This window comes from Apus apus, chromosome 1 (assembly GCF_020740795.1).
Source record: "Apus apus isolate bApuApu2 chromosome 1, bApuApu2.pri.cur, whole genome shotgun sequence".
NCBI classification, from domain to species: Eukaryota; Metazoa; Chordata; class Aves; order Apodiformes; family Apodidae; genus Apus; species Apus apus.
Genome location: NC_067282.1, coordinates 4,178,831 through 4,193,235, shown reverse-complemented (window position 1 = coordinate 4,193,235; position 14,405 = coordinate 4,178,831). Strand labels below are relative to the sequence as shown.

The 14,405-nt window shown below is 41.1% G+C and overlaps 1 protein-coding gene across 1 annotated transcript in view; it reads left to right on the top strand.

Moving 5' to 3' along the window:
• Positions 1 to 14,405, top strand: part of LOC127395132 (teneurin-4) — a gene marked incomplete at its 5' end in the record, with an annotated part of 214,884 nt that overhangs the window by 69,332 nt on the left and 131,147 nt on the right. The window contains one exon of the mRNA XM_051641606.1: positions 11,638 to 11,823. Coding sequence (XP_051497566.1) covers positions 11,638 to 11,823 — 186 coding nt within the window. The remainder of the gene's footprint in view (positions 1 to 11,637; positions 11,824 to 14,405) is intronic.

Below are 14,405 nucleotides of genomic sequence, written 5' to 3'. Positions count from 1 at the left end.
CCTTAAAGGGCAATGGGAAGCCTATCCCATTCCCTGTTTGTCTTCTACAACAATTAGGTCTAATTCCAAGCATGCCAATTTTAGTTCAGCATTCTTCCCTATCTCCAAATGTGACCTCAGCAGTCACACCATGAGCTCAAAAGTTCTTTATGTTTGAATGAATTATTCTTTGTGTTGTGGACTTTTCTGACTGAAAACAGCAATGATGTAACAGACTCTATGGGGTTCTTGTTAATTTGGCTAATTTGAAGGATTAGTTGCAACACAGGATATTGAGAAGGCTGAGGTCCTCAATGACTTCTTTGCTTCAGTCTTCTCTTGCAAGTGCTCCAACCTCAACTCAAAGGCCACAGAAAGTGAAAGCAGGGACTGGGAGAATGAATTACCCTCCACCATAGGTGTAGAGCAGGTTTGTGACCATCTAAAGAACCTGAAGGTGCATAAATCTATGGGACCTGATGGGATTCACCCATGGGTCCTGAGGGAGCTGGCAGATGCAATTGCTAAGGCTCTGTCCATCATATTTGAGAGGTCATGGCAGTCTGGTGGGGTTCCTGCTGATTGGAAAATGGGAACATAGCCCCTATTTTTAAAAAGGGGAAAAAGGAAGACCCAGTGAACTACAGGCAGGTCAGTCTCACCTCTGTGCCTGGCAAGGTCATGGAGCAGATCCTTCTGGAAAGTCTGCTAAGGCACATGGAAAATGAAGAGGTGATTGGTGACAGCCGACGTGGCTTCACTAAGGGCCAGTCATGCCTGACCAATCTGGTGGCCTTCTACAACAAGGCTACAGAGATGGTGGATGGTGGCAGAGCAACTGATGTCATCTACCTGGATTTGTGCAAGGCATTTGACACTGTCCCACATGACATCCTGGTCTCCAAACTGACAAGGCATGGATTTGACAGATGGACCACTCGGTGGATAAGAGAGTGGCTGGATGGCCACACCCAGAGAGTTGTGGTCAATGGCTCAATGTCCAAATGGAGGCAGGTGACGAGTGGTGTCCCTCAGGGATCAGTATTGGGACCAGTGCTGTTTAACATCTTTATTGGAGACATGGGCAGTGGGATTGAGTGTATCCTCAGCAAGTTTGCTGATGATACCAAGCTGTGTGGTGTGGTTGACACCCAAGAGGGAAGAGCTGCCATCCAGAGGGACCTTGACAGGCTGGAGAGGTGGGCCAGTGCCAACCTCATGAAGTTCAACAAGGCCAAGTGCAGGGTCCTGCAGCTGGGTCAGCACAACCCCAGACACAAATACAGGCTGGGGGGAGAATGGCTGGAGAGTAGTCCTGAGGAGAAGGACCTGGGGGTGTTAGTTGATGAGAAGATAGACATGAGCCACCAGTGAGTGCTGGAGCCCAGAGAGCAACTGCATCCTGGGCTGCATCAAGAGAAGTGTGGCCAGAGAGCCAGGGAGGGGATTCTGCCCCTCTGCTCTGCTCATGTAAGACCAGGTGGGGTGTACTCCAGGTGGGGAGTACTGTGTCCAGCTCTGAAATCCTCAGCACAAGAGGGAAATCGACCTGTTGGAACAAGTTTAGAGAATGGCCATAAAAATTATCCATGGACTTGAGCAGCTCTCCTATGAAGACAGGCTGAGAGAGCTGGCATTGTTCAACCTGGAGAGGAGAAGGTTCTGGGGAGACCTTACAGTGGCCTTCCTGTAGCTGAAGGGGCTCCAGGAAATCTGGGGAGGGTGTGTAGTGATAGGATGAGGGGCAATGGTCTTAAATTAAAGCAGGGTAGATTTATATTGAACTTTAGGAAAAAGTTCTTTGCTATGAGGGTGATAGAGGCCCCATCCATGGAAACATTCAAGGTCAGGCTTGCCCAGACTCTGAGCAACCTGATCGAGTCAAAAAGATCCCTGTGCATTGTGGGGGGGGCTAGACTAGATGATCTTTAAAGGTCCCTTCCAACCCCACGCATTCTATGATTCAATGATTCTAGATTAAATAATAAGGGAAAGAATCTATAGGTCAGTTGAACAGAATAGAGTTAAAAATGAGCAAGGAAAATTAATACTTAATTGCCATATAGTGAATCAGTTGCTATCAGAGACCAGAAACCCATGATTCAATAACCTGTCTGAAGTGGATGCACTGAATTCAGGATCACCTCTCTGCCCGCGTCCAAGCTGCAAGATGTTCATACTCTAAAAACTATCATCACAATTAGCACTAATAAGAACCTTTCTAATGATCTCTACAGATGAAAGTTTGAAAGGGCTTTGGCAATAGCTTTTCTTCCTTTCTGTAAAGGTGATCCTTCCAGCCTGGTGTTCAGGCATATGGACTGCACAGCAGACACAAAGCTTCTGGAGCAGCTGCTGCTGCATCCCATTGGTGTGGAGAGACAGACATCTAACTTCTGGATATCTCAAAGCAGCATGTTTCATACATGTTCTGTGCCTCCTTTTGAAAAAGATTAATAACAAAATGTCCAATTCCTTGGTGAAATGCTGGCTGAAGAAAAAGGAATCCTTGTTGGGACACTGTCTGTATAGTAGTGCCAAGCTCTGGAAAAGGGAATCCCAAGCAGATCTAGCTTGTGATTACTTCAGCATGCACATTGAAAATGCTCTGTTGATTTTATTTTAGACAAAAACAAACTTCAGAATTGGGAAAGAAATTAGTTCTTTTTAATGCCTGTAAGCATGAGCAAAATGCTTTTCTACTGTCACATTATCTCTTCCTTATGGATACAGAGAGGAACTGAAAATTAGTCCAAAGAAGAATCCTTGTTAAGAACTTCATTAACATGTCAGGAATTGTTTCTTCTCTGGGAAGCTTTAACTCACATCCCAGAAAAGCACAGAGATCCAATTAAGCATCAAAGAGAAAAACATAATCCTGCACTTTGGGATATTTATTTTTGTTCAACAAATCTCAGCTCCAGGACTGAAGTCCATCAATACCTGGCATTTCATGCCCTGCTATTCAACTTGCAACAGACAGTTTAAAATAAAGTTCAGAATAATAAATAAAGGGAAGATTGACATGAGTACAAAAGTAAATCACAGCTATAGAGAAGATGCTTTAGACACAATGTGATGGTCAATCCCTAGCATTTAAGGCAAGGTTGAAAATAGGTTATAAATATTGTAGAAACTAGAGGCTGATAAAAGGCTGCAGACCAGTTTAATGGAATTCATCTCACAGAGTTATAGCTTTTCAGTCAGGAGCTGGAAGATCTTTATGCAAATATGAAAAGCACTGAAATTGCACTTAGAAGTGAGACTTTTAATTTTTTTAAGAGACATCCCACCTGTACCACTGTACATTGTGCATCTGCACAGATTGGGTAAGAGCTGTGATCCATTAGCATGGGGATTGCTAAGGACTGCTCCTGTTTTTACTATTTCTAGCAAGAACTGCCAAGAGTCCCATTGTGCTGGGTGCTGCATGTTTAAAGAGTCAGAGGCTCAGACTTGGAGGACAGACATACATCAGCTGAAGCACGTCACTATAGCAAATTCATTCATTACTCATTTTAGAGATGGAAGATGGGTTCAGGGCAGTTCTGGGGCAGATCTCCTGGATCTGCTTAGCACCAGGTGAGCAGCTGTTCTGTGCACTCTTCATCTCCAAGTTAGGCAGCTCAGAGTTTCCTGGATTCCTGATTTGAATCTCCAGGGAGAGATGAGACCTAGAAGAGGATTTGCAGAAGCTTTTCGGTTAAGCACAAAGCTGCTTATGCAAGCAAAGAACTAAATACCAGGAGGAAAATGGGGGAAAGGGCTGAATGGGGTTAATCTTTTGCATCTACCTGAGGGCCAGAGATGGGTGCTTTCTTTTATTAGAGATTTCTACCAACCCTCCTCCTAGAGATAGACAACTAAGCCAGCTCAAACGCTTAGAGGAAAAAACTCTCCCCTGCTCTATCATGCACATGTTTTATACCTCCTTCGGGTATACCAAGTCTTTTCTGCAAATGCAGAGTTGTCCCTTCTGCACAAGTATGGAAGACCTGTACTTGGTCCTCCTTCTGCAGGGCCTGGCAGCATTTAGGCCAACTCAGGAATCCTGGTTAGGGCCAGGCCATAATGCAGGATGTGCCAGCCCCAGTGCAGGTGCTCCAGGAGCCTCTCTCAGGGCCTCAGTTTCAGTAGGTGAAAACTCGGGTGTCCTGAATCCCACTTTAAAACCATTGCTGAAGGTCAGTTGTTCTTCATGATGAGGGATGATAGCAAAGCTGATGGATTAATTTTCAGTCTCCAGAGAGCATCCTTTAATCTTGATTTCCTCATCCATGAAGAGAAAAGAAATTACTGTTACCTTTCAGATACATTCAGTTTGCTGAGCTATGTAAAATGCATTGAGATCCTTGAGTGGAGTGGATAGTTGTCTCTGTACCAGAAGCTTAATTACACTCATAAAGGCCAACAGGTTTTATATTTATTGACAGAAATTCTAATTATGATTTCTACATTAGTAATATTTACATAATTTATGTATGTAAAAAAAAAAAAGTTAAATGGAGTATTTGTATAAAGGCATTAAGTTGTGCAGACCTTGATTTTAGGATGCAATCTGTGAAGGAAAAAACACATGACCTTCAATGAGGGACACTGACACAAGCTGCACAACTGTTCCCCAGTTGCTACTTAAACAGGATGTTTTTCAGGGGGTTTCATGCTACAGATTTGTTACTGGCAAGGGCAGAAAATTCAGACCTCTCCTGTAAGGTTTTGTCTTGCTCCTTAGTTTGAACCTTTCCTTATAACATTTATTAAAAGGATGATTTCAGAAGGTAATGAGCTTTATGTCTTACTCAGTTCCAGGAGAGGAGTTCATATGTCACTACAGAGTTATCAAATCATGTAAATGAGAGTTTCCTAACACTGCAAAATGTGTTTCATTATGAAGAAGGTATTTAGCACTTCACTGCTGTCTAAATCATGCCGATCATGAACCTTCTGTTTTTTCCATCCATTACTTTATTTTATATTCTTTTCCCAGATATTTCCCATAGTTTGCCTTCTAGAGCAAATGAAGGTTGTGAAATCAAGGCTTATCTCCTCAAAGAACTCAGCCTTTTAGCTCTCCTCTGTGCTTCTCTTCTGGAAAAATCTCTCAGAGACTGGAAATTGCCTCAGATGAGCCAACTTGAAACTGGAAAATCCCAGCTAAGACAGATTTTTAATTATTAAATTTTCTATTAATACGTTGAAGGTCAGTAGAACTGCCCCAGTTTTCAGGAAGCTTTGAGCAATTTCACCTGATCTTATATTTTAGCACTAAATCCATATTTATTAAAGGATTTAACAGGCAGGTCAGAAGCAGCTAAATCTCTGATTCTTCATCACATGAATGCTAAAGAAAAATATTCATCTGCATTGCTCTTCTCTAAGCTGGAAAGCTTTAAACTGTTGTCAACCCAATTTTAGGATTTTGAGGGGATAGGGGTAAACATGTAAAAATGGATTTGCCATAAATGAAGCACAAATTGACATCATTATCCCTTTCCCAACCCAATTATTTAATGTAATGTGAAAATAATAAGAAATTCTGGATTATGCCACTTTCTAGTTTGGAAGCTACCGTGTCTGTTCTATCAATTAAAAATGGGCATGAACAAAGCCTTACACTGGTGGCTAGTGTTTGATAGGCTTCTTTTCCCACTTCTCTTCTGAAATATCAAAGGCAACATAGCAGACTTTTTGTTCTTAAGGGGACAGATTTGGGTCAGTTTTCAGCAGGGTATGAAAAAAAAAAAAAAAGGAAGAAAAAATCAGGTACAAGGTTTTTTATTTGGATGAGTAATTGCTTTAGTATTCTTACTTCTGAAGTGCTGTTAATGGACTGTGACCTCATTATACCTGGCACAGTGCAAACACAGAACAAAAAGGATAAATTTGGCCTCAGATAGCTGAGATTCTTAAGTGTTAAGTGAACAACAGACAGAGATGTGCTGGTGGAGGTTAGAATAAAATTACAACACAATTTTGGTCAATGCAATATGCAGAAGCTAAGGCACATCAGAGTCCACTGTCAAGATTTTGGCTAGGTTTTGATTTTAAGAGAGCCTTGAGGAACTTTAAGGCAGCCTTTGCTGACCAGAGGGAAATCTCTCCTCCAATCATGAGGGGATAATGAGGAAAAAAAAGGCACATTTGTTTAAAAATTAATCAGCAGGAAGTTGAAGCTGGCCTCATGGGCTGGTTCCAGGTGGGGAGCAGTGATGGAATAGAGCAGGTCCTGGAACTGAAGATGAGCAATTTCTTTTTTATTATCTGCCTGAAAAATAACCAGAATCCTGTTGGAATGGCATTATCCTTTTGCAAGGACAAAGTTTTATGATAAACCTGGGACCTCTGGGTGAACAACCCAAAACTCTACAGTGCCTTGAGCTCAGTCTGCTCCAGAAGTTCTCCATGAAAGAGGTTTCCAGTGAATTGTCCTCTGGAGCTACCTGTCTTTCCTCCTTGAGCCACAGAGGGCAATTAGGCTCAGTTCAGTTCTTCAGATAAAAGTGTGTCATAAGGTGAGATGAAATCCAGGCAATGGAAGACACTAATCCCAGACAGTAACATGACAAAAACCCAGATGGTAGAATAGAAATGAACTGAATTTCTTAGATAAAACCCTGCATCCATCTACCAGTTAAGATCCATCAGTGCCCTCTGGTAAGTGCAAGTGTCAGGGAACAAAATGCAGGCTATTACTCAAAGTCCAGGAATTTCCCACAGAGGTGCATGGACTGATTGTTCCTTCTGAGGTCAATAAGCCTCATATTTCCTCTTAGAACTGAGCACCAGATTGGTTTAGAGGATCCCCTTCCTTCAAGGAACTACAGGTGGCTTTGAGAGCTGCATGGCATGATGAAGTGAAAACCAATGCACCTCTGGGAAAGGATAAGGAATGGCTAAGCTGTTCATACAAACAGTGGAAGACATTAAAGATGAAAGGAAATATTTAGTCACCTTTTGGGAACAGCTGGTGTGAAAACATTTAACAGGCAGGTCTTTTATGCACAAGCACAGTGTTCTAAGTTTAAATAGGCAGGAGCAGTATAATGCAGCTGGCCAGTCTATGAATGCTGTAATGGGAGAATTAAAAGCTTTCCTTCTCATTTGCTTGTGCAGCTCAGATGGTAGCTAATCATGTCCTCTAATTTTAACAACAGAATTAGGAAATGTACCAAAAAAAATACAGCTTGTAATAAGAACAGAGGTGGCAAATTTTGTCCCTGGAACTGAACGATGAAGAAATTATTCACCTGCCCTTTCCTGTAAATCAGCCTCAGTCATCTTGATTAAGAGGAAACTTTATCTGAAATCCATTTTGATCATTTCTTTGAGTGCCACCAGAAAAGTAACAGCTACTCTGACTATTTAATCGCCCATTAGAAACCTGTGAGCATTTAAGAGCACCATGTTCTAAAGGGCTGGGTGTACAGCAGGATGTGTGTCGTAAGGCCATTTAAATTGTATGGTTCCCATCTATCTTTAAACTGGCAGCTAAATGGAAGATTTGGATTTGAGAGTTCATGGCTCCTGGTTCCCTGTCAGAAGTAATTAAACTACAGTTTAGAGAGACTGTCTTAAGTAGTTTGCTTCACAAGTAGTTTCCTCAGCTGAGGGTCTTTATTACAGCCCTTGGGAATCCAAACCATCTTGTATATCCAATATATAGGGATTATACATTCATAACCTGGAGCCTTCACTCTCTTACATGTGTGGGTGGTGGTATGGCTGGGGTCTCAGCTGGGTGGGAGATGAAATCCAAAATGTTCCCAGCGTTCCCTTTTGCATTAGCCTAAGATCTGTTTGGTTTAGATCATTCAGTGCATGTCCCTGGCCTGGGTGTGCAAAACTGTTCCTTGGCAGCATGTTGTCTGGGAAATATTTCAGTCGAGATGTAAATGTCCCAGTGGGTTTTTCGTCCCTCTTCATAGAAATGACTCCACAGAGATTCTGCCTTTCAGAAAGTGCTTTTTTTTTTTTTTTTCCTTCTCTTCACTGTTTTTGAATGTCACTCCATTATCGTAGTTTCACACCTTTGAATAACTCCAAGAAGGCTTCTGACTATCACTCAAAATGACTTTCCTTTGTCAATGTTGTTTTTTTTTCCCCTGCATCACCAACCTGATGTCTAACCTACTGTCATTTCCCTGGCTTATCAACAGGACACAGGACTGGATATCAGGACATCTAGGAGGTCCTGTGGCTGTCACAGAGCTCACGTATATTTGTAGACCCAAAACTTTAATTTCTTATGCCTTGTTTACTTCTTTTGTCAAAACAGAAATAACATCTTAACATCAAAAATAACCATTGGTACTCAGTCAGGCTCGTTAACGTTCTCAAACTAAAGATAAAATATTAAGTAAATTATAGTAAATTTCTTAAGATATTCACACGGACTTTGGAGACACAAGAGGCCAAGTCCTCCAGGGTGTCAGTTTTCCTGCCCATTGCTGGAGATATTTGTCTCTTTGGAATTTCAGAGCTTCATAGTCAGCAGTGCATGTCACTGGACTTGAGGATACCAGTGCTATCCCCATTTAGAGATGGGAACCTGGAGGTCAAAGCTGGGGAAAGGGACATAATGAAGATGTGAAGTAACTGAGCTGGCACTGTCTGGATTGCTTGGGGAACTGGGAGCAAGAAAAATTGCATGTAATTTAGTATTCTGAGGTGCAAAGTTCAACACATATGAGGAAATTAAGTAAACCAATAGTCTGGGAGTTGTTTCAATCCAACTCTAGAATAGACCTGCAGTGGAAGACTGCTGAGAAGCACTAGAGACTACAACAATACTTTTCTAGTTTGAGCTTAAATGCCAGCAATCTCAGACTTTGTCCTTTCTCAATGTGTTTCTTCTCAGTTTGTTGAAATTTTAGCACCATAGATCTAGGGTGGGTTTTTTTGTCTGCTGTTTCCTTTATCCTCCCCCAGACCTTGTTAATCAGGTCAGCCAAGAAGAGCTTTTTGTCTTTTTATTTTTTAATATATATATTTAAAAAAAATTATTTTTAGTGCAGCTTTATTGCTACATTAGCAATAAATGCAATTAGCATTGTAGGTCCTGTGTGTTCACATACCACCCTGACCAGCCCACCCTCCATTGTGGTGCTGTCTGACAGCTGGGGAAAGAGGTGGAAAACACACAAGACCAAGCCCCAACCCTTGCAAGTTAATAATTGCCCATCCCTTATGCACTGTAGTATGATATTACCTCCCTTGCATCTAGGAGCTGTGAAAATCTGTCTCTCAATGCCACATGGAAAGTAAAATCTTCTGACAGCAACTCAGGAGTTCTTCCTCAGCCATGTCTTAAGTGATAGTGTAACTTCTACTGACTTCCAATAAAGCTCACATTAGATTCTGTTACATTTAGGCTGCAAGTGGTTACGTGCACATCCTTGGTTTAAGCACCCATGGTGCTCAAATACTTTTGCAGATTTGACTCTAAATGGGGCAGACAAGTTCCTGAGTGTCTAAACCACATTTGAACTCCAGAATTGTCTCATTAGAAATTTATATATATATGAATAAATGCTTAAGAGTGTTTGAGGACATTGAAGGCTGCAGAAAAGGGAGTTCAACTGGAAGTTGTTGCACCACCCTGAGCTGTATAGTAAACAGGAGTATTGTGTTCATGTTGAACTTGGAAAATACTGGTATTTTCTAGACCTACAAAGCATTACTATTATTGCTTTAATAATTATCACTGTCTAAAGAACTCACTGATCTTTGGAGACAAGAATCCATGTCAGTGTAAGGAGCTGAAGACATTCCATCTCTCTCTTTCCTCGTGGAGTTGAAATGGATGTTCCAACCTTGTATCAAGGACTGTGTAAAAAGTCCCTAAGCTTCCTCTTACCGGTGGTATTAATCAGCAAAAGACCAAAGCCCACTTCAGTAGAGCTGAATTTCAGTCAGGTGGGATGTTAATGCAGGCTGAGTAGTTTTGAATATTTTATATGCAGCCAGTGACCCAAAGTAAATGTCTTGTATAATACCAGCCACCCCTCCACCACAAGCCTCGAAGCCTGAATCCTGCACTTAATATGCTCAGAGGCACAAAGAGAGGCACTGGAGATGGGCTGATGTCTGGGAGACTAATTCTGGGGTGCAGAGCTGGGGGAACTGACAGAAAATGTGCTCTGCAGAGTACTCTGGTACCCCTTTTTTGAGTATCCAGCCCAACCCTCTATAGCATTTTTCCATGCTTATCTTCTCTCCTCCATCCCCAAAAGGAACTGTGTCCCTACACTATAAAATCTATATAATGGCTCAGTCAAGCACAGGGCTTCAGTCCAAAATATTTGGGAAAGTTTGTTCCAATTTAGATGCACCAAGCAGAAGTCAGAGAGATGGGGGAAGACCTGATAGTCTGAAATATAGTCTGAATTGACTGCCCTTTGATTGAGGAGAGTGTGGCCATGGTTTATGAGAGACTGAAGAAGAAGAAATAGACTAATTTCGTTCCATCTGCAGTGTAATACCACATCAGTATTTAGTTGGTTTTTTTTTCTTCAAATCAGTTCTCTACAGTAATGTTGGTAACAGGCACTTACACACCTGACTCACAGGTACCTCTTCTCTACAAAATCTCAATTTTTCCAGATAATACAGTGCAGATGAAGCGTGGAGTCTCTTAAATTCATGCCAAGGGCATGCCAGGTTTTAGCCAAAAGCCTAGTGCTGGGCCAAAATATTAGGCATATATATGTTATCATGCCTATTGGGGCTCATGGAGGGTGGGAAAGGCAGCATTTCTGAGAAACAAATGTCCTTTATCTCTTCTCTATTTGGGAGGTAAGCACCAAGGTGCCCATCTGTGACTCCATGCTTCCGTTAACTCCAGTAAGACTTTGCTCCCCCTGGAGGTGTTCAAGGCCAGGTTGGATGGGGCCTTGAGCAACCTGATCTAGTGGAAGTTGTCCCTGCCCATGCAAGGGGGTTGGAACTAGATGGTCTTTAGGCTTGGAACTAGATGGTCTTTAAGGTCCTTTCCAAGCCAAACCATTCTGTGATTCTGTGACTTGGGAAGAAGCACCATCCTAGAAACTCCAGCTCACATAGGTCACAAAAAGAGCATGGTGATACCTTCAAATGCCTGAGAAGGGGTATTTAATAGGATGGTAGGAGAAAAGAAACATAGCAGATGTGCAGAATCAGTAGAAATAGCAATAATCAGTATTAATTTTAAAGAGATAAGATGAGTTTTAATGAATCCCATCCCCAGGACTGTGGGTTAACAAGCCATAAACAGGCTTTGCCCGCGCTTAACTTGGGCATAAGTAGTTTATCAGCACATTGTTTCCACACTTAACCAGATTTTAATTAAAAGTGACTTTTGTTCTGTTTATTGGAAGAGCCTTCCTCTTCGGATTTGGTGATCAACAAAAGCTCAAGGAGTGCAAGAGAATTAGAAAGCAAATAGGGGGATCAATCACAGCAGATCTCTGCAATCCATGTCCATCTCTTTTTTGTAATATACTTATTAGGTTCTTATTGTCAGGAAGGATTAGTGTTATGAGCCCCAGGAATTCCTTTCATTGCCCCGTAAGGCGAGGTACTGAAGTGTGGCTGCTTTTCTTAACAATAACACTCTGGATTTTCTCCCTTCCCCTTCTCTCCACCCATATCCCCTCCTCTCTCTTCTCCCCTCTCCCACAGAGATTTGCGCAGCGGACTGCGGAGGACACGGCGTTTGTGTTGGAGGCACCTGCCGCTGCGAGGAGGGCTGGATGGGCACAGCCTGTGATCAGAGAGCGTGTCACCCACGCTGCAATGAGCACGGGACATGCCGGGATGGCAAGTGTGAATGCAGCCCGGGCTGGAACGGAGAGCACTGCACTATTGGTAGGGAGAAAGAAAAAACGACTACTTTTAAAAGAATAATTGATGATCAGGGAGGAGAAAAGGTGCATGCTTAATTGAATCTGTGTGACTTAGTGTAGCATGAGCACCTTTGTTCTTGGATTTCAAGTTCTGACATCATACATTTTCATGTGGGAACAAGAAAAAATGTCCTTTCATTTGCTGATGACATGGGTCTATATATTTTTTATTATCAGACGTAAAGTATGCCCATGTGGGATTTGATCTTACAGAGAGAAAGCTGTCAAATGGCAGCTAGATGTTTTTAAAAACATCCTACTTTGCCTCTCTCAAAAGGTCTTTCTGTGGCCTCCAAGACTTCTCTTTACTATGGCAACAGCATCTTCAAACACATACATCTGATTGAAAGTTTTCACTCCTTTTATTTGCTCCATTGTTTGCACTGGTATTTAGTACTGTCTTGCTTATCCCATGTCTGCTCTGCAGCCTTTCTAACCATATCATTTTCCTTTGTCTTTATGCTTCTCATGCACCTGGCACTTATCTTGAGCTCTCAGTGTCCTAGCTATTATTATTATTAACAAGGTACCACCGATATGCTGAAATAATGCAAAGAGGTGCAGTTCCCACATTAAGCAATTTGCAGCATCATTAATGAACTGGCTTGATTTTACCTTCCTCCTTCATCTTACTGAACTCCTTGATGCATTTTTCCTTCTTCCTTTTTCTGACTGTCTTGTATTCAAACACTTTAGTCCCCATTCCATTCTAGTTATGCTATAAAATCAGTAGCATTAAAACTCCCCAGATGCCTTTATTATACATTAATGGAAAAGTAAGTAAGTGAATCCAGATTTGCTCTCAATAATGCCTGTGTGGACCTGAAAAAATTCAGTTGCCTTTAGAAGAGTTATTCCTGAATGAGAATCCTCGAGTCATTTTGTTTTAATTGGCTTCTTTCAAAGATAAGAAAATTTACCTCTATGTTGCTTTCATTATGCCATGATACTTATAACTCAGACTGCATCAAAATTAACCACTAGCAATACCTGGGCAAATATCAGCATAGTTATCCATGTGGATTATTAATTTAGTTATATGTCAACATCACTTTTTATTTTCTTGAACACCAGGTAAGTTTGCATACACAAAGACAGACATGGAATGAAGCCTGATCACACTATTTTAATTCCAGCACTAGGGTAATGGTACAAACCATATCTGTGGCTCAATTCTACTTATCATTTATTTATGCTAATGTCACTCTACCACATTATGGTCTCCACATGCATCCTCTAATGAAAAATATCTAGCTCTTAAAACTTCCTCTGTCTCATTAGACATGACATTCTGTTTTCTTTTCTATGTCCCTAGCAGCTTTCATTTCTTTTCATGAGGAAGGTATTAAAAAAAACCCACCTCCTTTCTTAAATGACTTTAACATAAAGAGAGACCAGTCCTGTGTTAATTGGAATTCTATGTTTCTATATTATTATTTTGTAGACTTGTGTACTACTGATTTGGAAAGCAACACAGATTAATGGAAAGGTCTTAAAAATAATTAAAAAAAAAATTCAGCAAATGTCCCCAGATCCAGATATGAAAGTCATTTATGCACAAAATAAACCTGATTCATACCCTCAGTGCCATTTTATTAGTTCTGCTGCAAAATCAAAATGTCACAAGTTCCGTATATGAGATATCTCCACAAGGCTGATATGCCCAGACTCTTTTTTGAACAACAAGCTTTTATCTTTCATGGTGATTAAATTTACCTCATTATTTATGGTATTCCTCAAAGTATAAAGAGTGTATGTCATGATGGGAGAGGCCAGCACCACCATGTAGACAGCATCAAGATTTTACTGCTGCATAGAATCATTTTGTGTGGTGCTACCTTCTCATTGCAGTCCTGCCTTGGTTTAGGTATAATTCTTTAATACTTCAAGTGCTGGAGCAATTTTGTTTCTTTTCACTCTCCTCCTCATCTTCTTGCATGGTGATTTAGCAACAAATTTGTACATAGTCTCATGCCTCTGAAGCTGTAAACCGTGTTTCTTACAGAATATTTCATTGATAAATGTGTAGAATGTAAAGAAGATTTGGCAAAGTCATAAATATCCAAGGAAATTGAATAGCTTTAGAAGGAGTAATAAGCTAGTTATATTGGCACAGATGAAAGGACATTGACTTGGAATTACATTAAGTATGTGGAAAGCATTCCCCTTGTCCTTGTGTAATTTCCCTGCATGGCAACTTGTTCTGTTGACAGTAATTCTTTTTATGTCTGTGTCATGGCCCGGTTTGCTTTAGCACCCACAAGCATAAAACCCCATTGCTGAAGTGATGCTTTAACAATATTGCCATGTGTGCAGGTAACATGGTAGAAATGGATGATACAAGTAAAGGACACTCCTTCCATTTCCTGTTGAGCATGTTTGAGAGTAAGAAATCCTTTTGGTTTGTAGGTCATAGGAGGCTCTTTCTTACAGTGTTCAAGGGAACTCTGATCCCAGTGGATTAATTTTGCTCATACAAAGACTCGTGTTACCAAATATACTAGCTTGATTGCTCACATTCAGAGATTTCATTAGAGGAACCCC